This window comes from Patagioenas fasciata, chromosome W, assembly GCF_037038585.1.
Source record: "Patagioenas fasciata isolate bPatFas1 chromosome W, bPatFas1.hap1, whole genome shotgun sequence".
NCBI lineage: Eukaryota > Metazoa > Chordata > Aves > Columbiformes > Columbidae > Patagioenas > Patagioenas fasciata.
The window spans coordinates 596,306-620,153 of record NC_092559.1 but is presented as its reverse complement, the minus strand read 5'-3'; the positions used below and the strand labels follow the sequence as shown (position 1 = coordinate 620,153).

Sequence of the window (23,848 nt, the reverse complement as noted above, 5' to 3'; positions counted from 1 at the left end):
CCTCTTCAGCTCTGCTCCCCCCGCCCCCAAACCCACTAACAACAACAAACACCCACAAAAAAGAAACCCCAAGGGGTGGGATTACTATTTGGCAGCATTTTCATCTTTGGGACTGGGGTGACTTTTCCTGTAGCTCACTATTAGTAAGCTGTCCTGTAAGAAGTAAGAAATTTTCAGCATTTTGTTGCAATCAAGCTTTTTCTCCTCTCCCTCTAGCTTATGTACTTCAGACATATGCATCAATACCCCAAACCACAGGAAATTTACAAGTGACGACACTTTTGCAGGTATTTAAAGAATCTTTTAAGTTCTACATTCGGACAAAGAACTCATCCAAAATGGAGCAGGACAAGTGTGAGAGGGGGCTGAGGCACCTTACTGGACACGATAGGGGCTACAACCAGACAAGGAAAATGGGTGAACTCAGAGAGGTGGATAATAAAGCAAGGCATCCTAACAATGCTCTTTTCTTAGAGTATCTTTAATTTGTCCTCTACTCTCCTCCCCTGCTCCAGAGGGGCAACCCTTGGGTCACACAGCAATGCCACAGCAGTGCCCATCAAACCCCAAGACATCAAATCTGTTTAAGAAATCACCTCACTTGTTGCTGCTGTATCAGCCAGCAAGGCAGCGACCAGCTCTGCTACAAACCGCAGCCGGGAGTCCCGGCCCACCCCCTGGAGCTGCCGCCTTGGCCACCAGTTATTAAGCACATACTGCACTGTAAAATCCACTTTTCCTGTGCAGTATATTGCCTGTGCCAGGACAGACCGTATTATGAAGACTAAGGGAAAGGGAAGAAACAGACGTTACAGCTCAAGAACTACTGCCTCGCACACCACCTTATGTTGCCATAATTTATTGGTTGCTGATTTAGACCGGTTTCTATATGTAACATGCAAGATGAAGAAAACCAGTCATTTCTTACAAAAATATGGACACCGCACAGCTCAACAGTTCTATTGGTGGCTAATCCAGGTCAAGTCTTGGTGCAGGTGGCAAACGATGCACCTACCAGCCGTTTATCTCTCTGGTAAGAGGAATTGCTTTATTTCTGACTAAAAAGCACAGATGAGTAGACACATGAAACTGTTACTCGATCCTAGTTGATAACCGGGTTACAGTTGGACACAGCAGAGAGCACGGAGCCAGCAGGAGCCTGTGCAGCACGTCAGCGAGACGGGGCAGGCGCCACCTGGACTCAGCGCATCTGCGCAGCACAGGAGCTCAGCCCCCACCATGCTCAAATCCAAAGGATTTCCAAATTACCAGGGGTTTTGGGTCTTCGCTCAGTCATTTCTGGTTTGAAAGGACGGCAGAACCTCGACTGGGAAGGCAGCACAGACATCCCGCTGTCCAGACAACGCTGCGAGAGCAAAGCCCACCTCACATTCCTCATCAATAAATAATCTGCAACAAACAAAAGCCCACAGCTCTTGCAGCGGAATTTCGTGCTCAATACTACGGACCTTCTTATTGAATAAACTCAAATGGAGCTTCCATTAAAAACAGCAGGAGCTAAAAAAGTGCAGCACTTAATTATTCCCATTTTTATACTGCGTTGAGCTATTCAGAGGGTGTCTGGTCATGCCATTCTCAGAGGCCAGCCACGTGGCAATTTAAAGAGCTTGAACTGCTGATGTCTCCAACAAGAAACCACAAGAGAAGACAGATTAAAATTAAAGCTAATTTAAAAAAAAAAAATCAATTTTAAGTCACAGAAATTAAAAGCAGAAGCATATTTTGCTTTTTAAATGACATCTTACCAGGATCTTTGTTTTTTGTTGACTCGACAGCATAAATACACCTAACGTTTTTTTCTAGAGCTTCTTCCAGTGAATTAGCATTTTCCTTTAAAAAGGGGTTTTGTTTAATTTCCTTTTCACATCCTAAATGAGTGGTTGTTCTCAGACGGGCTGTAGACCAGCAGAGTGTATCGTTCTTTTGCAAGCCCCGGTGGCTCGGGTTTCTCACGGGATGACTAAGGTTTGCAGCGCTGCACGAAGCGTGGATACAGACAGACATCTCGGATGTGGTGTCTGTTCAGAATCCAGGTCAGGAACCGCTCCAATCCCAAACCGTATCCACCGTGAGGGCACGTGCCGTATTTTCTCTGTCAAATTAAGATCAGAGAGTAGCCATTGAACTTTTTCTTATTATTTATAATTGCAGTAATACCACCAAAACAAAAACAAAACCCTTCCAAGATTATTTTCTGTATAATGAGGAAAATGGACTACACTATTTTCAGGCAAGGTATTTGTCTTTAGTTGTCCTGAGTTTCTTGGGGCAGTTCCAGGACTAGAAGAGGAAAAAGGAAGGTGAAAAAGCAAGTTGTAAGGATTCTTTCTCAGGTGCCTCCTTTTCCGCTGCCCTTGCTGGCAGAGCTTGGCCATCCCTGTAATCAGACCCTGCGGGACACCCCAACCCACAGCCAGGCTGTTTAAGCAGGATGGAACTGTCACCCACTGGTTAAACCATTATCTACTTTGGGCCACTAGAAATGTCTCCATGTTAGACTGCAGCATCTGAAGAGTAGCTTAAAGAAGAGTCCGATATATGAGAGGAGCAGCACATGCAGCCTGTCACAGACCTGGTCGGTGTACCAGTAGTATGGTGTGGGGTCGATGCCCTCTCTCTTGTAGCCTTCCAGCAGCTCCTCGCTGTCCCAGATACGCATTGAGCCGCCAACTATCTCCCCAACGTTGGGCATCAGCACATCAACCTACAACACACACTGTTACAGTTAACATGCGTGCAGCAGGGCATAGAAAAACAGCCCAAGCTCAACACATTTTACCACAAAGTCTTAATTCTCCACAACAGGAAAGGAGGGAATTCCTTCCAGACCCTATTTACAGATGGACTAAACTGACTGACTAGGTTCTCTAATTTGATCTCTGATGTTCTTGGACACACTGAACTATAAGAAACAAACAAGAAAAACCTCCAAACCACAATAAAACAACCTAAAATAAACAACAAACAAAGCCAAACCAAACCCACACCCCAAAACCACAAACAGAGCAGCATTCCTCACAACCACCACTCCTCCCAGCTGCCCAGCAGCTCCAGTTCAGACAACACGGTCTCAAGAAGCGATAGGAATACTGTCAGCAGAGCAGCACTTCACCAGGCCAGTGGAGAACACGCTCACCATGATCCAGCCCCAGTTTCTGAGCACTGCAGTGTCACTTGTTCACTCCTACAGGCTCAACACCACAAGCCGCTCAACCAAAACCTGTAGGAAATCCCCACGATTTCCCCCGGTACTTGTCCGTTCTTGATTTTACACTCTGCCAGCCCTGCTCTGCTCAGAAGCCCGCAGCACTACATGAACACTAAACAGCAACGTACAGACTCCGTAAGGCGGGAATCGTCATGGCAGCGCTGCATGTAGAAAGACTTGATCTCTGCAGGAAATCGGCACAGCAAGATTGGCTCGTTAATGGTGTCTGTCATCAGCCTCTCGGGAGCTTCAGGAATGTCCTACAGTTAAAGAAGCCTTATTAATATTTTAAACAAAAATCACTCCAAGACCTTAAGTTCTTCATTGTATCAGGCATGAAACAACAGCATTTGTCCTAAATGGCCTAAATTTCTAAACCAAATTTATCTTAGACAATCCTTTGACTACGGCTACATCACCAAGTCCTCTTGAGCTCCTGCAAATCATTTTGTCTTCCATGTAGAAAAGCGAGACAGGGAACAGATGCACAGATGACAACATGGACTTAGATTCCAGTGTTCCAAGACATTCTGTGAAAGCCCAGCCCACACCCGCATTCCCCGATACATCACAACACCTCCCAGCACAGCCCAAACAGCCAGGCCCCAGTGAAGCTTACAGCAAAACTCTCTTTAACTTAAATGGGACTAGAATGTCACTCCTTTTCGATGTCACTCCAAACAAAGCACCATGGTCCAGAAACTGCCAATGGACTCACACACCCCCAGGGCCGGGTCAGGGGATTTTGCTTGGTTTTCATTCCTCCAGAGCCTCAGGCAGACTTACCTCCCCAAACTCATAGTGAGTGCCATCATCCTTCTTCACGTCATGTTCCTTCAGCCACTCAATGGCTTCGCTGTAGTTCATTCGTCGGAAAGGCCGCTTAGGAGGCTTGAATGCCTGTAATTAAGAGCAGACGAAGCCAGTTAGAAGAGTACCATTTTTACAGCAGAATACTTCCAGACTTGAAGCATACACACCGCTCTTTCCAGCTCTAAAATCAACAAATTATTACTAAATACATCAAGCTGGGTACTGAAAAGCTAGAACCAGACACAACCCTATTCCAAGCCAGTAAAGCTTACAGAACAGATGCTGAAAAAGATGGCAGGAGGTGAGAGGACGTATTTACAAAGCTGTTTCCTTTTCTCTATGAATTCTTTGCACGTGTTGGTGTTTCAGATTGAGTCACTAGCAGAGGCTCCAAGTGTTAGGCCACAGAAGAACACTGGTGCTTCCCTTCCAGGTTGGTTGAGCTCCTACCATTTCCTATCTCTTGCCCAAATTCAAAACTGAACCTCCCAGCACTTACCAGGAAAACAGGTCAAAATAACAGGGATGACTGAGCCTGTATGCTCTCAGAGAAAAGCCAGTGATGAAGTTTGTGGGCTCTTAACGCCATCTTCTTTGCAAAGGCAACAGAAGACCGGAGGTCTCTAACAAACAGAAAGGGCTTTAGAGCTCCACATTCCCGGGTAGACAGTAGAACACGAGCTGTTTCATTGCTCCCTTGTGCTCAATCTGCAACACCAGCCGATCGATATTACGAGCTCTGGGATAGAGGTTTTCATTCCAGAAGCACAGCACACGTGGCCATAAATCCCAGCACATTGCTGGCTCCTGGAACTTCTTCCCCTGCTTCTGGAAGGGCCATTACCAGCCTTGCAGCATTTTAATTCTTCTGATGCTATTTTTCGTATTAGTAATAATAATAGTATGCTCGCTGCCATGCCCTGCCTCCCCCCAATGCACATGCTGACCAGGAAAGGCTAAAGCTGCTATTTCCTCGGCTATTGAGGACTGTTCCACATTGCTGCCTACCGGGTTCAGCTCGTACAGTAAGCTTGATGCCGGGGATTTCAAGACTCGGCCTACTACATCACAAACCAAGCTCTCCAGACGGTCCAATAAATCCTCAAAACTTATAAAAGGACATTCGGCTTCAATGTGAGTGTATCTGAAAGACAAAGTCATGACATCACAAAACTGCACACAAGCAACAAATCTTTAGTTATGGAACAAATCCTCAGGAGAAAAAAGCGACCGAACGCACAAACATACAGTTCTGTCCCCTTTCTTATATCTCCCACTTCTACACTGAAAAGGAACTTAAGCCGTTGAAAACAAAAAAAGAAGACAGACAACAAGAGTATGAACTGTACTTTCTAAAAAGACAAAGCTTCCTGGAAGCGTATCAGCTGTTTCGCTCACATCTTCCTTCGCTAGATGTCAGTGTTTTATGATGAATTGGACAAGGTATTAAGCCCCAAATATACTTTTGCTCAGTCCTCCCACATTAGCATTATGCTGTCTGTCTGCTCACTGTACATCACGTCACCCAACTGCCCGCTGCTCCCTGGCTTTAGAAATTCACTTCCACATCAAAAACAGAGAAGCAGAGCCTGTCCATACTCGGCCAGGTGCCTGCGGGTCCGGGACTGCTCGGCTCGGTACGACTGCGCGATGCAGAACACGTCTCCCAGGGCTGGGATGCAGGTCTCCAGGTACAGCTGGGATGACTGCGTTAGGTACGCCTCTTCACCAAAGTAATCCAGCTTGAACAGGGTTGAGCCTCCTTCCACCTGCGTCTGGACTAAAGTTGGCGGTGTGACCTGGGAAAGAACACGGTTCTCACTACTTGGTGAAGAATTAAGGACACTGATGCAAAGCACACCCTTCCAGAACACCGTCTACACCACCTTTGTACCCACGTACACATCAGCCTGATATCCCTCAGCACCCCAAAAAGAGGTATGCGGGCTGTTTGTCAGTCACGCTGTGACACACACTTCAGAAGCATCTGCACACCTTTGAGATCTATGTCTATGAAAGCAATCAAACAACGCTTTCCTAAAAATGGCTTTTCTTTTGCCTCTTCCAGGTCAATGCAAAAGCCTGCACAGTTTTTCCAGGAAAAAGATAACCTTGAATCAGGACGTTAGTTATCTGCTGACAAGGGAAAATATACTTACTTCATAATATCCGTTGGCAAAGAAATGATCCCTGAAGGCCTGTACGACCATGGAGCGCACCTTGAAGATTTTGGACATGTTCTCGCCCCGGATCATCATGTGCCTGTTGTTGAGCTGCACGTCCACCTCGGAATCCTCGTTGAGCAGATTGTCGGCGCCGCCGGCCGGGGCCAGGCCCAGGAGCTCCCAGTAGTCGCAGCTCAGCTCGTGGCCTCCCGGCGCCTGCCCAGCAAAGGGACACAAACACTGGACCCGTGCACTGCCTGCCCCAGATGCAGCGACCTTAACCCAGTTTCACTAACGATGCTCAGTCCTCATGGCAGCACTTTTCAAGTGACTGCTCTCTAACCTCAAGTCGAGCTCTTGGGGACAGGACCCGAGTGGCAGGGACAACTACAACAATCAAGCCCATCCAAATTTCATTTGCAAAACATGCCAGTAATGGCCAACAGCATGTGGCTTACAAAAATATTGAATGATCTACAAAGCACCATGAAAGGTGGACACTTTGACTTTATTCACACATTACAGGCAGCCACAGTGACAGACTACTTTGCTCAAATGTTATCTAATGCATTTTGGAAACATTGTTTGAAGTAATATAACAATCCAAAATGTGTTGTTTTTTTTCCAGACACGTTTCTCTGTGTTACCTCACTAGAGGTTACAACACGTACTCAAGGGACCAGCCAGAATACAGACTGCCGATCCACACAACAGAACAGTTCCCACTGCGAGAACTGATGATGATTTTGAATATATGTCTGGAGGATGAGGTAAGCTTACAGACTAGCGAGATTAAACATGCATCTGTCCTCTAAATCTCAACACTGCTGCTTTGCTTTCCCTTCAGAAAAAAGGGTGTTGCTATAAGCAGCTACCAAGAGCTCATGTCTTTAAAGGACGATTTTAGATTTGGCCTGAGCTTCCTTTCTCCATCACAAGTTTAGTTTTGCAACACGGACACAACTATCGCCTCTCAGCCACCTCGTAATAACCAAGTCAGAAGCCTTATGGTAATTTTCAACAAACATCCTGGCATAGGCCTGCGTGTCCTGATGAGTGCACTGAGCTGCTGTCACAGATGCCAGCTCCCAAAGGCTTCCCTCCTGCCTCCAGTCTGCATCCTTCCCGCAGAGCTGCTCAGCACGGCTTTAGCCCTAACTCCGGATCTAGGCGTGTTTAAACAGTAACGCGTGTGCATCTAGACTGGAATGAGACAGGCACAAGGCTCACCTGTCCCACTGAACTGTGGAACAGCAGCAGCTTTGGGACCTTTGTTCTTGTCTCTAAGCCAAGTTCCCACCAAAATAATCTAACAATTCTTTCCACCTCTGCTTTTCCTTCTATCAGGAAAACAATAAACTGCTAAAGAGGAAGAGAAGCCAAGACTAACACTAAGTCTCGTACCTGCTTGCCTTCGGGAACGAGGTTCAGCGTCCCGTACACCGCGACACTGCTCTCCGTGGAGAGAACCAGCCCGTTGTAGCACTGACACTGCCGACACAGACAGACAAAGCGTTAACGGAGCTTCTTGGGATTAGTTTTCTTACAACATGTATTTGGCTCACAGGCAAGATTGACTCATAGTCACTTCCAAATAGCTCTCACATTGACAAAGAAATTCTAGTGGTATGAGATACGATTTAACAATAATACGACTTAATCAGTAGGTTTAGGAGAACTTCCAACTGTCTATATAAAAGAAAAATGGATTAGGTACAAACACTTAAATAAAACACAGAACAGAATTCAATCATCACAACTTACCAGTTCATCGGAAAGGACACACTGAAGAAAACCTGTGCCATCTCTCAAAACAATGAACATCAAATTTTTTCCTAGTGAAAAAGAAAGAAGAAAAGCAGAGCATCTCAGCTTTATTCACCAACCCATCTGAACAGACCTGCTCCTCAGGCACACCACCACTGATGTGCAGGTTGTTGCAGAAGGACTGTGGTCACATCCTTCCATTTTAAAAACCAAGGATGCTCCAGGTGAGCACTGAGCATGAGCACAGCCAGAGCATTTCAGAGCTGTATTTTGTATAGCAAATTAAAATAAGTTTTGACAGCCACCAGGAGCAAAGCCTGTTCCAAGCTGACAGGGCTGGGATGGTACCACCATGCCGCAACCTCGGATGTCCCTCTAGTCCCCAGGGACTAATGTCCTTCAGAAATAATGGGAGCAAATGCCTGTAGAGCCAGAAGCACCCCTGCCATGCACATCCATGCCCTGGCTGACACCACCTTGCCAGCCAGAACACCGGTCATTCTGGCAGCAAGTATTCGTGCTAAGCTTATGTTAAAACTAGGTGCTGACTCATTTTAAGTGCTGTTGAGTTTGTTCCGTTTGCACAGGTTCAGTCAATGCTTGTGGCTTACCTTGCCTCCGTAATCTGTGGATCCAGCCAAAAATCTTCACTCTCTGGCCTCTGTAAGCCTCCAGAGCACCAATCTTTACCTGTCAAGGCAAATGATTCACCTTTTAGATGGTGTTTTCCACATAATTACTTACAACACCAGTGTCCGCGACATCTTCCAGCAGCGCTTGAAGCAAAGCTCCACCCAGGTATAAGCTCAGCTGTCAGTACTGACCAGCTCTTCAGTAAGGAAAGCGTAGTTTAGCGAGTTCTGTCCCAGGGAGTACGATCAGACAGCATTTCCAGACTTGGAACTGAGTGCAGCGCAGGTCTGGAGGAGCCTGCGGGTTCAGCCCTTTCCCGGAGAGCGGCGCTGGGCTCCAGTGAAACCGCTCCAGCGCGGGTCACAGAAACCCCTCCACACAGGCTCTGTGCAAACCCCACAGAGCAGCGAGCGCAGGACCTGCTCAAACCACCAAATCCAGTAGGACTCTACGAACAGCCAAATGACATGTCTCAGTGACTCCAGTTACATCCTCTGACCAGCACTGCTGCTTCAGTCTCCACCACAATAATCAAAGCAAAACTGATGAACTTTCTCAAACAGAAATATGCTCTCTACCACTAGACAGACACAGAGAAGTCTGATGTGTGAACTAAGAAGGTTCAGACATCCATCACGTGCATGAGAAAGACTGAAATCTGCACACTAGAGAACACGGATAACCACAAAAACAACGTTACATTTATGGATGGCAAAAAGACAGTGGCCAAACAGCAGAGCCAGACCCAGTCTCTGTGCAGACAAGATCGTACACACAGGCCATTATCAAGTGCGCAGGATCTTACACATTTTGGCTCCGGAAGGCTGGGGTCATTCTTGATAACAACTTTCTTCGCTTCCTCCAGGTTCTTCTCTCTTCTCAAGAGATCCTCTGCCTGGTGGAGAAGAAATAATAGCTGTAACAAGGCTTGGCAAGATTCCCAGTCCTTACAATTACCCGAGACTATAATATACACTGACAGACAGAGGTGTCATGAAGCTTTGATGTTACCCTACTGGGGCCTAAACATGCCCTAGTTCAGGACCAGGATGAGAAACAACACGCAGATGCATTTCTGATTTTATCCAGAAATCTGAAGGCAACAGACTGCAATGGTTCAAAACTCGCCCCGTTTCAGCCATCGGCTCGTCCTAATCTAAAGAAAGGCGAGTTGCAAATAACATCTGTGCAAAACAAGGAAATGAATGAAGAACAAACAGAAGCTTTTCTGGAGGGGTGGGAATGGCAGCAATAGTGATAATGTTTCAGAAGAAGGAAGCTGGTGTGATTCCGCTCCTCCTCCATGGCAGCCCCTGCAACCTACCTCCTTCTTCTCCTTCGCCTCGTTCTTCATTTGTTCCCTGTGCCACAGCTTTTTGACATTTTTCATCTGTGACTTTGAAATGATGGCCCATCTCTAAATCAACCCAAGGAGAGAGCAGAAGATACCAGATTACATTTGTGTCCCTTCACACAAGGGAGCAGTAAGTGATTTCTACTGGGAAGCTCAAACACTACAGCACCTCGTTTTCTTTTTGCGAATCCACATAAATAGTAGGGAACGGTTCCTTTCCTGCTGTCATCAAAGCCTAAAAAAGGGAGAAAACAACAGCATCAGTGGCACTGCAAGTGATCTAAGTCATCCTTAAAAAGCCCAAGCAGACATCCTACTTCTGATCAGATGTGCAAAAACCAGTATAAAATTAACATTTAGAAATATAAGGCAAAGCACTTGGCCTGAATCACAGCTCACACGTTTCAAAACAAACAGCAGCTGCTCCCCAGTTACCTTGAGAACAGTCTTGAACGGCTTCTTCTGCGTCCCATCCCCCGCGGAGTCGCTGCCCTCTCGCTCGGACACGTACAGCTCCTCTGGAACGCACCAACACAGGCGGTTACTCACAACAGGAAAAAACGGATCAACCAGGAGGTGCACAGGGACACAGAAATCACGGTGATCACCAGGAATGAGCCATCAAAAACAACTCCGTGGGCACGCAGGGTGAGAACTGTCTAATATTTCCCACTGTAAAAATCAGCCCATGCAGCAAGCGCTGAAGTCTCAGGGGCTGATGCCACAGCGGAACCCGCTCCGGGGCTCCGGCCGCGGGCACGGCCCGGCCCCCTCCGCACGGCGCTCCGGCCGCCCCCAGCCCCACCCGGCACGGTCCCCTCGGGCCGGCAGCCGCCCCGCCGCTGCCGCCATCTGCTGCCTGCGGCGAGCGGCCGGGCCGGGCCCAACCGCATGGCATCGCATCGGGCCGGGCCGCGCCGGGCCGGGCCCGCAGGGAGCGCGGGACCCGCAAGGAGCGCGAGACCCGCAAGGAGCGCGGGAAGCGCGGCGCCCGCCCGGCTCACCCAGCGCCAGCGCCGCGGTCCTGCCCAGCACCTCTCCCGCCATGGCCGCCGCACTGCCGCAGCCCGCCGGAAGTGGCGTCACCGCCGCGCCCTGAGCCAACCCGCCGCCGCCTTGCGTCAGCCGCCGCCCGCAGGCCCGCCCCTCCCGGTAAGTCCCGCCCCTTCCGGGTAGCCCCGCCCCGCCAGTCTTTAGCACGTGTCATTGGAAATCAAAGCAATATTGCCATTTACATATTTAATATCTTAACCCCACCCTCAGATTCAGAGTCCAACACACGCTGGGGTTTGTTGTTTTTTTCTTTAAGTCCAACCCCACCTGCCTCACTGAGAGATCAGTTGTCTGCGCTTCCCTTTTAAACATACTTATTAGGACAGAAGCTGTATACTTTAGGATATTTATTTGCATTAAATTTCTGAAATGCACATCCATTAAACCAGAGCTGAATGTCATTATTTTTATTATAAAACGATTTAATCAACCTTAGTTCAGGAGTTGGAAGTAGATAAAAGTGAAACATTCATACATCTCAACCTGAAGAGTCCAAGTCTGTGCAAGTGTAAGGAGACTCATAAAACACTCTTTGCATTGTAAGAATTGATCTGTTATTGACTGTGTACCTAAAACTGAAATGAAGACACTTTGCCAGCCCAAAGGGCAGCGTTGCAGAGATCAGGTGGATCTGTTCATAAACACATGCCTATAAACGTCAGGATTCCTAATAAAATTCGAGCCAGGGCACCCAGGGCCCTCTCCAAAGACTGATGGGCAGGTTTGCCGTTTGACCGCGGGTCAGTGAAATGGCGCACACCAGGTAACTGCTGTTGGCAGTTTGTTTTCAAAGACTAAACATGAAATGTAGCTGCAGTTTCATACCAGCGTATTAGGAAAATGTGAAAAGCTTGCAGTTCCAGGCACCACAAGAACAAAGTTGCGATGCTGAGTTTTGTCCCCTAGCACACGTGTCCTTCACTGCCATGTTGGACAGAAAGCAGTTGCACAAGGATGAGTAGCTCTGCAGAGAACTCGTCTTTGTGTGTTTCTAGCAGTCCTGTGATAAAGCATAAGAGTCTTCATATCCTTATGTCATTTGTGTAAAAAAACATCCTGAGTTCGTTTAAAAAAATATTTGTTTTGTGCAATCCGTGGGCTAAAAAGCTGCTCCAGGCGCCGTGGCTCAGCTGGTGTGGGGCGCACCCGCGGCCCCTGTCCCGCGCAGCACGGCGTCCAGGGGAGCGCGCTTCTTGCGGATGCTGCGTCCCGAGGCGATGAGGTCCGCGTAGCCGCGCTGGTGGGAGAAGGCGTAGGCGGAGCGCCGGGCCGACACGCCGCGCTGCAGCCCGCTCTGCCGCCGCCGCCACTGCTGCTCCGCCGCCAGCAGCTTCTGGCGGTTCTTCTGGATCTGCGCGTGTGCAAGGACAGACGGGTTTACAGGTTACAAGTGAAAACAGCTTGTTCGCATTTACTGTCTGGGGAAATAACCTGATACTTTCACATCCTTTGACTACTTCACAGGAGGGTTCTCTAGTTTCAATTTTATTTTGTTAGAAACAAGAGTATATGCAGCAACACGTGACCATTTCAGGAAGACTCTCTGCATTATTTTGAGTTTCATTTTCAATTACCTTTAACTGTCTGTCACCAAAGCAGGTTGAAGATACATAACTGAAAGCTATTTCTGTGCTCTCATGCTGACACCAATGTCTCTTGCCAGCTCAAGGTGAAACAGAAGCAAACAAAACCTGTCCAGCGCACTGACACGTAACGCTGGAACCCAGCACAGCCCAAGCGAGAGCAGAACCCGGCCGTGTGCGGCTCCAGAGCAGGTTTCTGCGGTGTGACCGAGGCGAGCGCTCAGCCAAGAGACGGATCAGCCTGCTCTGAGCTGTGCTGGGCTCGCGCCCGTCCTGCTGCGTCCCACACAACCACTCTAGGGACATACAAGAGATAAGGGCCCATAAAGTGACGCTCTGCTCTGGGGGCCACACGTGACAGTGCCCATTGTCACCAGCCCGCAGGCAGCCTGGAGAGCACCGGGTCCCACCACAGCCGAGCTGCCCGCCCAGCACTCCTGGGCACAGGCACCCTTTGGTCTCTCATATCAGCACCAACACCGACTCCCGTAAATAAACACGTGCCAAAGGAACCAAAATAACTTTACTCACTCTATCGCTCTCCGAAGGCCAAATTGTCACTGATAAGAAACGCCAGGCCACCACAGGCAGTAAGCAAACAGCAATCGATAAAATCATGGTCAGCCAGAGGTACGGCTGTCTCAGAGCATTTGGAGCCGTTCCTTCGGATAAAACCAGCAAAAACTCGTTTGTGACATAAACACCAGCATTTGGCCCTGCCTCACCTCAGGGTTTTACCTTCCACTGATGGGTTAGTGCAACTTGGCAAACACGGGTTTCATTTGCAGACCCCTACTGCTGGGCAACATCAAGTTCCAGCTCATTTCATTGAAACAAAAGAAATACTCCAATAAAGCAACTTGGCCCCAAAGAGAAACAAACATCAGGTTCGGGCCATGATATTCGGGCCATAGTTCTGCTCAAGCGACAAAGCTGCGCAGGACAGGAACAAGAACCAGAAAACACAAGGACTGACCTGTGAACTGAAAGCCGGACGGAAAGAGAACGTGGATTCCAGCGCTGTGGAAGTCAAACGTGATACCAAAGTAAAGTGCAATACTCCCAAATACTGAGAAGGCATTAACAAATGTCCAGTAAGAGGTATCCAAGCCAATCTGAAAGCAAACAAAAACTCCAAATGAGTTTATTAATTGGAAATAACATCACCTATTCTGAAGACTGACAGGGTTTTGGGCAGTCATCTCTCATCCAGTTACAAGTCAGTGAGAGAGAAAACATCAACAGAGAAGGCAGGAAAGGTAAAGTTTGTGTGTATTGTTACGTTTTCAGTAGACCAGTTTAGAAAGGTGAGCAGAAGGTGTTTTCAGAGCACCAAAGGAAGCTAAGCTTACTTGCCTGAAAATTGACGATAAATATAAGAGAAGATGCTGCCGTGACAGCGAAGGACTGGTAATCTGAAGGTGCTTCTCCATCTTGTCCCATGGTTTTCAGGTAAGCTCCATACGGTATGAAGAAGATCACCAATGAAGTTATAGCTCCATGCAGCAAACTTAAAAAGAACTTCTTGTAGTTAAAAAGTGAATCTTTCTGTCCCAAAACATACAGACTGGGGAACCGAAGACTCAATTTGTCGCTCACATCCTTAATAAAGAGAAAAGAAAAGTTGCTGCAGTTTCTTGTTCTCAGTGTGAGCACTGACGAGCGAGCAGCTTGGCTCCAGGGCAGGTCTCTCTGCCCCCCTGCACAGCCGGGGACGCCCCTCGCAGAGCTGCCACATGTCCCGCTTCCAGCCTCCCGGGTTTCTAGCCCATTATTGCCAGGACAAGAACATCGGCAGCTGTGCAGCACTCTCCAGCTGTGAGCTGTGCTGGAGGCTTTTCCCTCTCTGGTGAATAAGCAGAAGATGGGGCTGTCACTGCATGTCCTGGCTTCAAGTCTATAACAAATACTGAAGTGAGAGCTTAATTTGGAACAGAATTCATTCCTTTGCTTTTATCACAATAGAATGTGGAAACATTGATTTGCCTGATGATCAGGTAAGCCTTGTAGAGAAAACCAGTGCAAAAGGCCAAAAGCACCTGTCCCGGTGGATTAAAACAAATGCTACGCACCAAGACCTCCTGTCAAATGCAGTCACTTAAATTGTTCAGTCCCTACACCTTCAAAAGGGTAAGCACAGAACATCTTTTCCAGTAACAAAGCCGCCCGCTGCTGTGCCATGTGAATGATTTCATGGAATAGCAGGCACTCAGAAATGTGTAACAAACATCGTTAGCACTGCAGACTGACTGACCAACCTCGGCTATTTCAGTAACCCTCTGCTCACTGTCTGCCTACCCCACAGGCCAAAAACCCAACCAAACCGCCCCAAATGCCTTGTACATAAACCAGAGCAAGCAGTTTCAGTGTAATTAAAGGGCTGATGTCAGCTGTCTTTGGATTCCTCCGCTGCTAACAGCACCACGGGGAATACCTGGTCGAGCAAGCCAACCAGCAGAACCGGGAGACTGGAGTACAGGACGTTGTACAGCGTGATGAACCAGTCTTCGTATGCTGTCTGCAAGGGGAGGAGGCATTTCAGTCATTAATCACCTCTTCTTGATTCCACCCTCTCCTCCCAGTTCCTGAGAAGGCTCACACGTGCTCCACCACAGCATTAAATGACCTGTCTCCATGTTTACCAAAACGCAAGCAGCCCTGCAGTTCAAAGCCCTGCTCAAACTATTTTTAGGCTGTATTAAGCTGCCCCACTCCTTATGAGCCATCAATGTTGCCTGACCTGAAACACTGCGAACACTGAACCCCTCACACCAGTGTCGGTCTGGTTTACACTGCACTCGTGACCGTGACGACAACCTGTGAGCACTCCCAACACTGCCTGGTACAACGAGCACATTTTGAGCCATTCTAGCCAGCAGCTCAGATAAAGAATGTCCGGTTTGGTTTCCTACTGTTACGTACACATGCACCATGTCAGTTCACCTGGAGGAACAGGGTTGGGAAAGGGTTCCCAAACCGCTGTGTACCAACCTCTTCCTCCCTGGGCCACCCCAGTACTGACTTCAGTGTTCTGAATCATAACCAGCTGTTACCTTGAACTAACTAGCTTGGTAGTTACACCTATCTCCCGCTGAACTATCGCTGATAACTTCAGGTTCCCATCACTGCCCAGGCTGAGCCTTTGCTATTCTGACAAAAATGAGATCTGCTTGTTAATATCACCCACGAGCACGCCTCCTTACCTGGGCAGAAAAGCCACTGAAGAATGAATACCAGATGTGGACTAGTGTAAAGGCAAAGTTTTTGTAGAAAAAGAATCTTAAGAACTTGCACATCCGGATGTAGGACCAGCGGCCGTGGACCAGCAGCAGCCTCTGGAGGTAGCGGAACTGCCCGAAGGAGTAGTCGCTCGACATGACGGCTTGCATCCCTTCCTGGCCGCTGATCCCAACGCCGATGTGGGCAGCTAAGGTAGAGACAAACACCACGCGCTGAGTGAACAAAGGAGCAGAACAACAACACTGAGGGCAAGCCTGCTCCCAGCTCCTGTTCTCTGCTGCAGGTTCTTCTGCCCCGTTTTCTTCCTGCAGCACAAAGGCTGCATTGAAGACTAAACCAACTGCACATAAGCCCTTCCTTGCCCTGTCACGTACTGCTCACGCCTCCCCAGCACCTGGATTCTCTCGGTGCTTGTTCCATCAGAGTGGATGCCGGGAATTTGACCAAGGGAGAACTAAGTGATGGGATGGAGCAAGCAAAGCCCTGAGCCAGCTGGCCAGGCAGTGTGCAAACACGCTCCTTACAAACCACGTCCCACAAGTCTATTCTTGGTGGGATTTCTCAAGGAGCGGCTCAAAGAGCACCAGTTGCAATACAGTATGGCTGGTGCCTCCAAGAAAGGGGCAGCTAAGCATTGTTCTTTATAGAACTTCGCTCTTTATATTACACATTTGTGACCCACAACATGGTAATGGACGTAATTCAAGCCCTTTTCTTAGGGAATGTCTACAGAAAAAGCTGAAACATATCAGCAAAAACTACTAACCATTTCTTAAAGGGCTTCTTCAAAATGGGAAAGCATGGGCCTAGAAGCTAACAAACCCCAAGGACTGTTAACGTGGGTAACGAAATAGACGGTAGAGTCTTCAGAACAAAGAGTAACAGCGAAGAGACTGCAGAACGCCCAGAAGAGATCTTGCCTACTGAGAGAAGTTTTACGGTTGCCTTACTTTTAATCATGTTTACATCATTGGCACCGTCCCCAATAGCCAGAGTAATGGCTTTCTTGTACTTCTTCACCAGCTCCACCACCATGGCTTTCTGCTTCGGGGTCACGCGGCAGCAGATCACGGCCCTGCACTCGCAGGCCAGGTCCACAAAGTTCTGCTGCTGCTGCTCCTTGTAGGCCTCCGCCCTCCTCCTCTTCTCGCTTTGCTGCTGCTTCTCTTCTGCTGTCCTGGGGAACTTCAGCTTAAGTTTCTTTTTCTTCTTTTTCTTCTCTAGCAAGATTTCATTCTGTGTAACAACAATATTTTATGTTTCCTTCTACACTATTTCAAACCGCTCTCCAAGTGCTGCCTACACAGCACACTTCATTACGTTCCCATCGCCCATTTATAGCATTTCAATAAAATGCTCGTGCAGAGGAGTGAACAAAGAGCTATGGAAACAGTGAAAAGAATGTACTCGGTGAGATTAACAGAAGCAAAATGCTTGTGTTTAGTGTCACAGCGCTGCTTGCAATGTTTGAAGGAATATCTCTTCTGATGGGAACCAATTCACTTTGGAACATTCTGTTATTTAGACCCCCCTCCCATCTCCTCATCCCGCAGACAAATGAAGAGTCCTCTGTGAGGGACACTGTGACCTGGTGGTACCCAAATCCCAGATAAACAGCACATCTCCTGTACGTACCAGCCAGGAGCCGGTGATTATTAAAGCCCGATCCTTGCTGCCCTGGAAGAAGGGCTCGCTCATCCTTAGAGAGGAACACGTGCTCGACCCTGCGCCATTCCGCTGGTTTTCCAGCCTGGTTTGAAGAAGAGCACTGCAAAGAGAGGTGGGAGCTATTTCAGAAAAGTCAAGCTGGAGCAGTCCCAGACAAAGTCTGCAAGACAGAAACCCAATATATGCTGCAAGAGGTTTTGTGCCGCATATTTGGTGATGTTCTGAGCTCTAGGACTGGGGAGGGACCTGCCCAGCCCACTCCTGGTGGCTCCAGACTTGTCCGAACCACAGGCCAAGTTCAATGTCAGCAGCTGCTGACCTAAACACACCGTCCTGCAAACAGGCTGTCACCACCCCTACCCACAGCCGAGGCCGCCTTGGGAAAGTACAGGTCCAGAAAGAACAAACCCAGACGATGTACGGACGAGCAGCTGCCAAGAAGCGCTGTTCAGTCAGAGGCACTGTGGGATAAACTGGTTAACTGCTGCGCTCACTGTAACAACGGAACGGTTTTAGTTCCCACAAAAGAAATCCTCTGTGCTTTCCACTTGCCTGATATCTTCTCCATAGCAGATTTTCGTTTCATCTGTTAAGAGTTCACAAGAAAATCCAATATTTTCAGCAGTTTCTGCAATAAAAAATAAGACAGGAAAGTATGTACTTAGAAGTTCTGTCAGGAGTAACGGCTGGGAGCAGCCAGAAGTATCTGAAGTCCTTTCCAGCAATTTTGGAAGTTATGTTTCAGTATGAGAAGTTCCCTTTCGTTACGGCAGTGTGGATGAACACAAGGACATCAAACTGTCATACGCCACCAAAAACCGCCACACCGAGCTTTTCTGGAAACACGCTTCGCTTCTGGCCCGCGTTTGCCCCAGTTTCTCTCCCTGCCCTCCTCCCGTGTGCGGCAGCTCCGCGCCTGGACGCAAACCCACCTTTTTTGTCACCAGTGAGCACCCAGATCTTAATGTCTGCTTTCGAAAGTCTGGAAATGGTTTCTGGAACGCCGTCCTGCAGTTTGTCTTCAATAGCTGTGGCACCGAGCAGCTGCAATGCATTTCAAATACGGGTATTTAGTAGGCTGGACATGTGTGGAAAACGGATCCATTTCCAGGAGAGAATGAAACTGTTGTGGTATGTGGTCGAGAAAGGCACAGCTCAGGCTGAGAGCTCAGAAAAGACAGGCTCTTGCACACAGAAGTGGCCACATTGAAATACACGTACTAAAATACACTTCCCCTCACTCTATTCAACTCCAATCTGGCATAGCTCTAAAGCCAATCAAGTACTGGAAAAATCACAATGTCCCAATAAACAGGGATAATTTATTTTCAGAAAGATCGGTCTCTTCTAATACAACAATAAAAGTACACGAAAAATTTAAAGCTCAACTTACAATCAAGTTTTTTTCTATTTCCTCATATACTTTGTCCAGAGCTTCATCACGATCAGTTGTAGCTACACTGGCCTCCATGAACTTTTTATTCCACGCTACAAATTCCTCCTGACTGATGTCTCGGTAGCACAGGCAGAGGGTCCTGAGAGTTTCATTTGCAAAAATCTGGAAAATCATTTAAAAAACCATATCCACAAACTGAAACTGTTCCTTTGTGCCCAAACATGAGAGACAAGACCATAAGCATGTGGTGAGTCTGATAAACCAAATCAGTCCTGCGTGTTCCAGAGTGCCAAGAATTGACCTATAGCTGACGGGACACCTGAGCTGAACGGCTGCAGAGGTGACAAACAGAACAGAGCGCACGCAACTGGAACACGGGAACTATGAAACAGCATGCAGGCAGAACCTGAGTGCACTTCTCCTCAAAAGACAAGGAAGGCATTTTTAAGAACACGCATGAAAACTTATATAGCTTTGATTATTTCTCAGGTTTGGAACGACTTGTAGAACCAGTTATAGTTCTGCATTTTTAAATAGCTTAGGACAAGGAATTCAATAAAATTATTTATAGTCAGAAATAAAAAAGAGTAATTTAAAAGTGGCATATAAAATAGAAACGTACATCCAGTGCTTCTTCTGTAGCTTCTCTCTTCAGATTACTTGGGTGCAGCCGCTCATAAATCACCGTATCAGCCCCTTTACAATACAGCCTGATACTCCCATCTGATTCTCTTACTGTGGAGTGAAACACGGGAGGTGGGACAAATGTTAGAGTACAGGGAAATAACGGAGTAGTTCTCCGAATTTTCAGTCTACTGCTGTTAAGGACCTAAACCACAAGATCGTGCTGCTGCTTCATCATCTCTAACATTGTTCGGCTAAGTGACTCGGCTGACAAGTGCATCTCCTCTTCCCTTTCATGACAGGAGAGGACATTTAAATTCCCAAGGATTACATTTTGGTAATGGATCATACAGGATTACCATCTCCCTTGCCCATAGGAGCTGGGCAGACATACTCTAGAGATACAATGTCCCATAATTACAGCCCTAGAATCAGCAGATCTCTAGCTGATTCAGCACTGACTTCTTTAAAGAGAATTAAAACTAAAGAGCTATTTACGCCTCAACCTGCATACCTGGAATCCCAACAGCTGGAGGAACATGCGGTTTGCTCGTTCTCTGGGTAAAAGGAGAACAAGTGATCTTTGCAGCATTTCTCCAGGCTGCTGCCAAAGGGACCCGAGGCTGTTTCCAGCAGAGGCCGCATCTGAGCGCCAGGACTGTCCTAATCACAAAGCCCCTGTGCTGCCCAGAGCTGTGTGGATCACAACTACCACAGGGCTGTGTTCTGCACAGCTGTAATTCCTGGCTTCACCTGCCCTCGCACGTACTTTACACCCACGAAACACGAGTGGCCTTTTCTGCAGGGGCTGGTTGCGATCAGCTTACCGATGACAGACATGCGCTTCCTGTCGCTGTTGAAATCCAAGATGGCAAGGACATCGTAAGTTCTCTCAATGCCCATTTCGCTGATAGTGATGGTGTTTTGTGTTCGGGAAAGAAAAGCGTAGCCGAAGTTTCTGGCTGCCGTAACCAGGGCCCCCTCGTCCGGGGAAGCTGCTTGGTAGTTGAGCTGACCTGGATCATGGGAGCGGTGAAAAGAGGAGAAAGTTGGGGAAATGTGAGTGTGTCTCTGTCTCAAAACAAATACAATTTAAATATCTTAATTTCTCAATACCTTCATTTAAGCATTTCCAAAGCAAGCTCCAAAACACAAATCCTTGGCCACAGACACCAACATAATGTAGTGGAAACAACCCCAAAAACATCAGCAGGAAGAGCGAGACAGGACAGGAGACTGCCCGTTCCACGGGACTAGAGCAATATCGAACTTCGATGGTTCAAATGAATGAATCTCCTAACCTTACTTTTCACACCCATGAATTCTTCAACAGCCATTCAACTCCACATTGTGTTTCTGTCACATTTTTGATATTAATTTTGGTTATTCGCTGCCAAACTCTGAGGACAGACGCACATGATTGGTATCATCTATGGGGCTGTAGCTCAGGAGTAAGAGCACGAAACCCTCATGCAGAACACGCTTGTGTTTCCACACTGAAAATAAGTGTACAGACGTGTTCATTCTTTCACATATGTACGTGGAACCAGAGACTATGCCAAGGTCATTATCATTTTATTTGAGGTTGATGCTTTTGAGGTTTTAAAGATGCCTTTGAACAGAGAAAAGACCTGTAACATGAAAACACACAACTTCTGAATAAACTGCTCCCCTGCCTTTCGAGATCTGCTGTTATTTAGCATGTGCATTTGCCACAAACGCAGCTCCCAGTTAAGGAATCTCTCCCTCATGCAACTGGATTTGAGTTACACACGAAAAAACCAAACCAAACATACTGACCGTCGGAAGTGTCGACCATGACTGTGTGACAAATAGCAAGCAGGAAAAAGAACTTGGGAATCTCTGGCTCCTTTCCAGATTTTATTTGCTCTATGAGATAATGATCATAGAACACGAACTTTCCATCTGCATACATGTTCCAGCTGAAATCCACTTGCTGCTTAGAAATCAGAAGAGAGGGTTGGAGTGAGCTCACATGCCATTGCCCTGTGCTCTCCTGCATCTCGCCGCTCGGCACAGGAGCGCTCCCTGATGTACCATTGCCCTGTGCCCTGCTGCATCTCGCCGCTCGGCACAGGAACAATCCCTGATGTACCATTGCCCTGTGCCCTGCTGCATCTCGCCGCTCGGCACAGGAACAATCCCTGATGTACCATTGCCCTGTGCCCTGCTGCATCTCGCCGCTCGGCACAGGAACAGTCCCTGATGTACCATTGCCCTGTGCCCTGCTGCATCTCCCCGCTCGGCACAGGAACAATCCCTGATGTACCATTGCCCTGTGCCCTGCTGCATCTCCCCGCTCGGCACAGGAACAATCCCTGATGTGCCACTGCTCTGTGCCCTGCTGCATCTCCCCGCTCAGCACAGGAACAATCCCTGATGTACCATTGCCCTGTGTCCTCCTGCATCTCCCCGCTCGGCACAGGAACAATCCCTGATGTGCCATTGCCCTGTGCCCTGCTGCATCTCCCCGCTCAGCACAGGAACAATCCCTGATTTAACATTGCCCTGTGCCCTGCTGCATCTCCCCGCTCAGCACAGGAACAATCCCTGATGTACCATTGCCCTGTGCCCTGCTGCATCTCCTCGCTTGGTACAGGAACAATCCCTGATATACCATTGCCCTGTGCCCTGCTGCATCTCCCCGCTTGGCACAGGAACAATCCCTGATATACCATTGCCCTGTGCCCTGCTGTATCTCCCCGCTCGGCACAGGAACAATCCCTGATGTACCATTGCCCTGTGCCCTGCTGCATCTCCCCGCTCGGCACAGGAACAATCCCTGATGTACCATTGCTCTGTGCCCTGCTGCATCTCCCCGCTCGGCACAGGAACAATCCCTGATGTGCCATTGCCCTGTGCCCTCCTGCATCTCCCCGCTCGGCACAGGAACAATCCCTGATGTGCCATTGCCCTGTGCCCTCCTGCATCTCCCCGCTCGGCACAGGAACAATCCCTGATGTGCCACTGCTCTGTGCCCTCCTGCATCTCCTCCCAGGTAGGCTCCCCGCATTTGGGCCGCATCCACGTACCTGCGGGTGGCTCTGCAGCTGCCCCGCTCCGTCCCGCCAGTCTCCTGCAACACAAGCGCCGTCCGTGAGAGGGCACCGGACAGAATAACAAAGCTTTTACAACTCATTCACGGAATAAAAAATACACAGAATATCTGTGGCACTAGAATGGCTCAGATGGAAGAAAAGCAAGTGCCTTCACAGTCACAGTACCTTTGTATACTGGTGACACTAAAGCAAGTCAAGAAAAAAGCACATGGCTGAATTGTTACAAAACAACCACGTTGGCTTAAAACAGCTTTCTCTGTCAGAAATTCCTCATCTCTCTTTAGGGGCAGGATGTTTAAGAAGCACAGGCATTAGCACACCGTGTTCTTCATTGTTTGAACCAATCAAGAGTTTTGGAGCACACATGCTGCGTATTCTCAACACTGAAATCCAGACAAATTGGAAATGGCAGTAACTAATGCCAACATGAAAAACTGCTGCTCTTATTAAATTCTCTTCTTTCTTTCTAGATTAATTTTGTTCCTGAAGTGTCTCCACTACAAGTAAAGCATTCTGTAAATCACGCATTCCTGACTTCTACTGGGAAGTTTCCACTCAGGTCCATCAGTTTCCCCTTTTTAAAGGGGAAAACAGTGGGAAAACCCCAAAAATTCCATTTCAATGGAGCTTTACTCAATGCCAGGGCTAAGCTGTGGAAGTTCAGCTGAAACCAAAGACTCCTGTGCACCCAGTTCCAAAGAGCATTGTTCCAGAACTGCCCCGGTGAGTGCTGCCTGCTCGGGGCAGGGTGCTGTGCTGCCCCGGCTCTGCCCCGCGGCGGCCTGCCTTTCGCTGCAGGGTGCCACACACTTACCGTATCTTTGGCCATTTATGCAACATTTTTTAAACGTCATGATGTTCTGCGTAAGCGTTCCCGTCTTGTCGGAGAAGATGTAGTGGATCTGCCCCAGCTGCTCGTTCAGTGTGGTGGTTCTGGCCTTGGCCGCCGTGTCCTTCTCCGGGTAGTACATCTGCAGGTCCCAGTTTATGAAGTAGCTTTGGCCCAACCGAATCACTTCGACGCTAAATGAAATAAAATGAACTTTTCACTCCCAGCTGCATCTCATACAGTCAGCTGCATCCTGACTATTTTCCAGGACCCAAACTGCTTATACAGCTGGAGAGGAACCAGTTGCATTCACCAGCATGTTCCAGAGCCCATGGCCCTGCGCAGGCCTCTCAAACTGCTGTCACACCGCTCAGCCCCAGCACCACCGCAGGAATGGGGAAGAGCCTCTGCGGC

General features: G+C 48.2%; 2 protein-coding genes across 4 annotated transcripts in view; both read right to left on the bottom strand.

Moving 5' to 3' along the window:
* Positions 1-843: 843 nt before the first annotated feature.
* Positions 844-11,091, bottom strand: LOC136114635 (asparagine--tRNA ligase, cytoplasmic). The gene is made up of 15 exons (XM_065860051.1): positions 10,966-11,091; positions 10,397-10,479; positions 10,131-10,196; positions 9,932-10,024; positions 9,413-9,502; positions 8,586-8,664; positions 7,972-8,042; positions 7,612-7,698; positions 6,202-6,423; positions 5,642-5,841; positions 5,051-5,186; positions 4,016-4,129; positions 3,358-3,489; positions 2,594-2,725; positions 844-2,113 (listed from the first exon to the last, which is right to left on the bottom strand). Exons 1-15 carry the CDS (start codon positions 11,006-11,008, stop codon positions 1,982-1,984), a joined length of 1,680 nt encoding a protein of 559 aa, XP_065716123.1. The 5' UTR covers positions 11,009-11,091; the 3' UTR covers positions 844-1,981.
* A 255-nt stretch (positions 11,092-11,346) lies between these two features.
* Positions 11,347-23,848, bottom strand: part of LOC136114601 (phospholipid-transporting ATPase IC-like) — a 28,395-nt gene continuing 15,893 nt past the window's right edge. For 2 of the 3 annotated variants that reach the window (XM_065859988.2, XM_071801667.1), the window contains exons 13-28: positions 23,420-23,628; positions 22,579-22,622; positions 21,326-21,482; positions 20,353-20,541; positions 19,524-19,636; positions 18,899-19,063; positions 18,438-18,549; positions 18,058-18,133; positions 17,473-17,605; positions 16,788-17,073; positions 15,801-16,024; positions 15,032-15,115; positions 13,954-14,199; positions 13,574-13,712; positions 13,129-13,259; positions 11,347-12,365 (exon numbers count right to left, since the gene is read on the bottom strand). In XM_065859988.2, the coding sequence (XP_065716060.1) occupies positions 12,141-12,365; positions 13,129-13,259; positions 13,574-13,712; positions 13,954-14,199; positions 15,032-15,115; positions 15,801-16,024; positions 16,788-17,073; positions 17,473-17,605; positions 18,058-18,133; positions 18,438-18,549; positions 18,899-19,063; positions 19,524-19,636; positions 20,353-20,541; positions 21,326-21,482; positions 22,579-22,622; positions 23,420-23,628 (2,533 nt within the window). In that variant the 3' untranslated portion in view covers positions 11,347-12,140. The remainder of the gene's footprint in view (positions 12,366-13,128; positions 13,260-13,573; positions 13,713-13,953; positions 14,200-15,031; positions 15,116-15,800; positions 16,025-16,787; positions 17,074-17,472; positions 17,606-18,057; positions 18,134-18,437; positions 18,550-18,898; positions 19,064-19,523; positions 19,637-20,352; positions 20,542-21,325; positions 21,483-22,578; positions 22,623-23,419; positions 23,629-23,848) is intronic. The other variant, XM_071801668.1, reaches the window with a different exon arrangement.

Coding starts and splice junctions, on each gene's coding strand:
- LOC136114635 (XM_065860051.1), bottom strand. CDS start 11,008: ATGGCGGGAGAGGTGCTGGGCAGGACCGCGGCGCTGGCGCTGG. Junction 10,025..10,130: donor ATTCGCAAAAAGAAAACGAG/GTGCTGTAGTGT, acceptor GGGTTGATTTAG/AGATGGGCCATCATTTCAAA. Junction 2,114..2,593: donor ACTACTGGTACACCGACCAG/GTCTGTGACAGG, acceptor TTAATTTGACAG/AGAAAATACGGCACGTGCCC.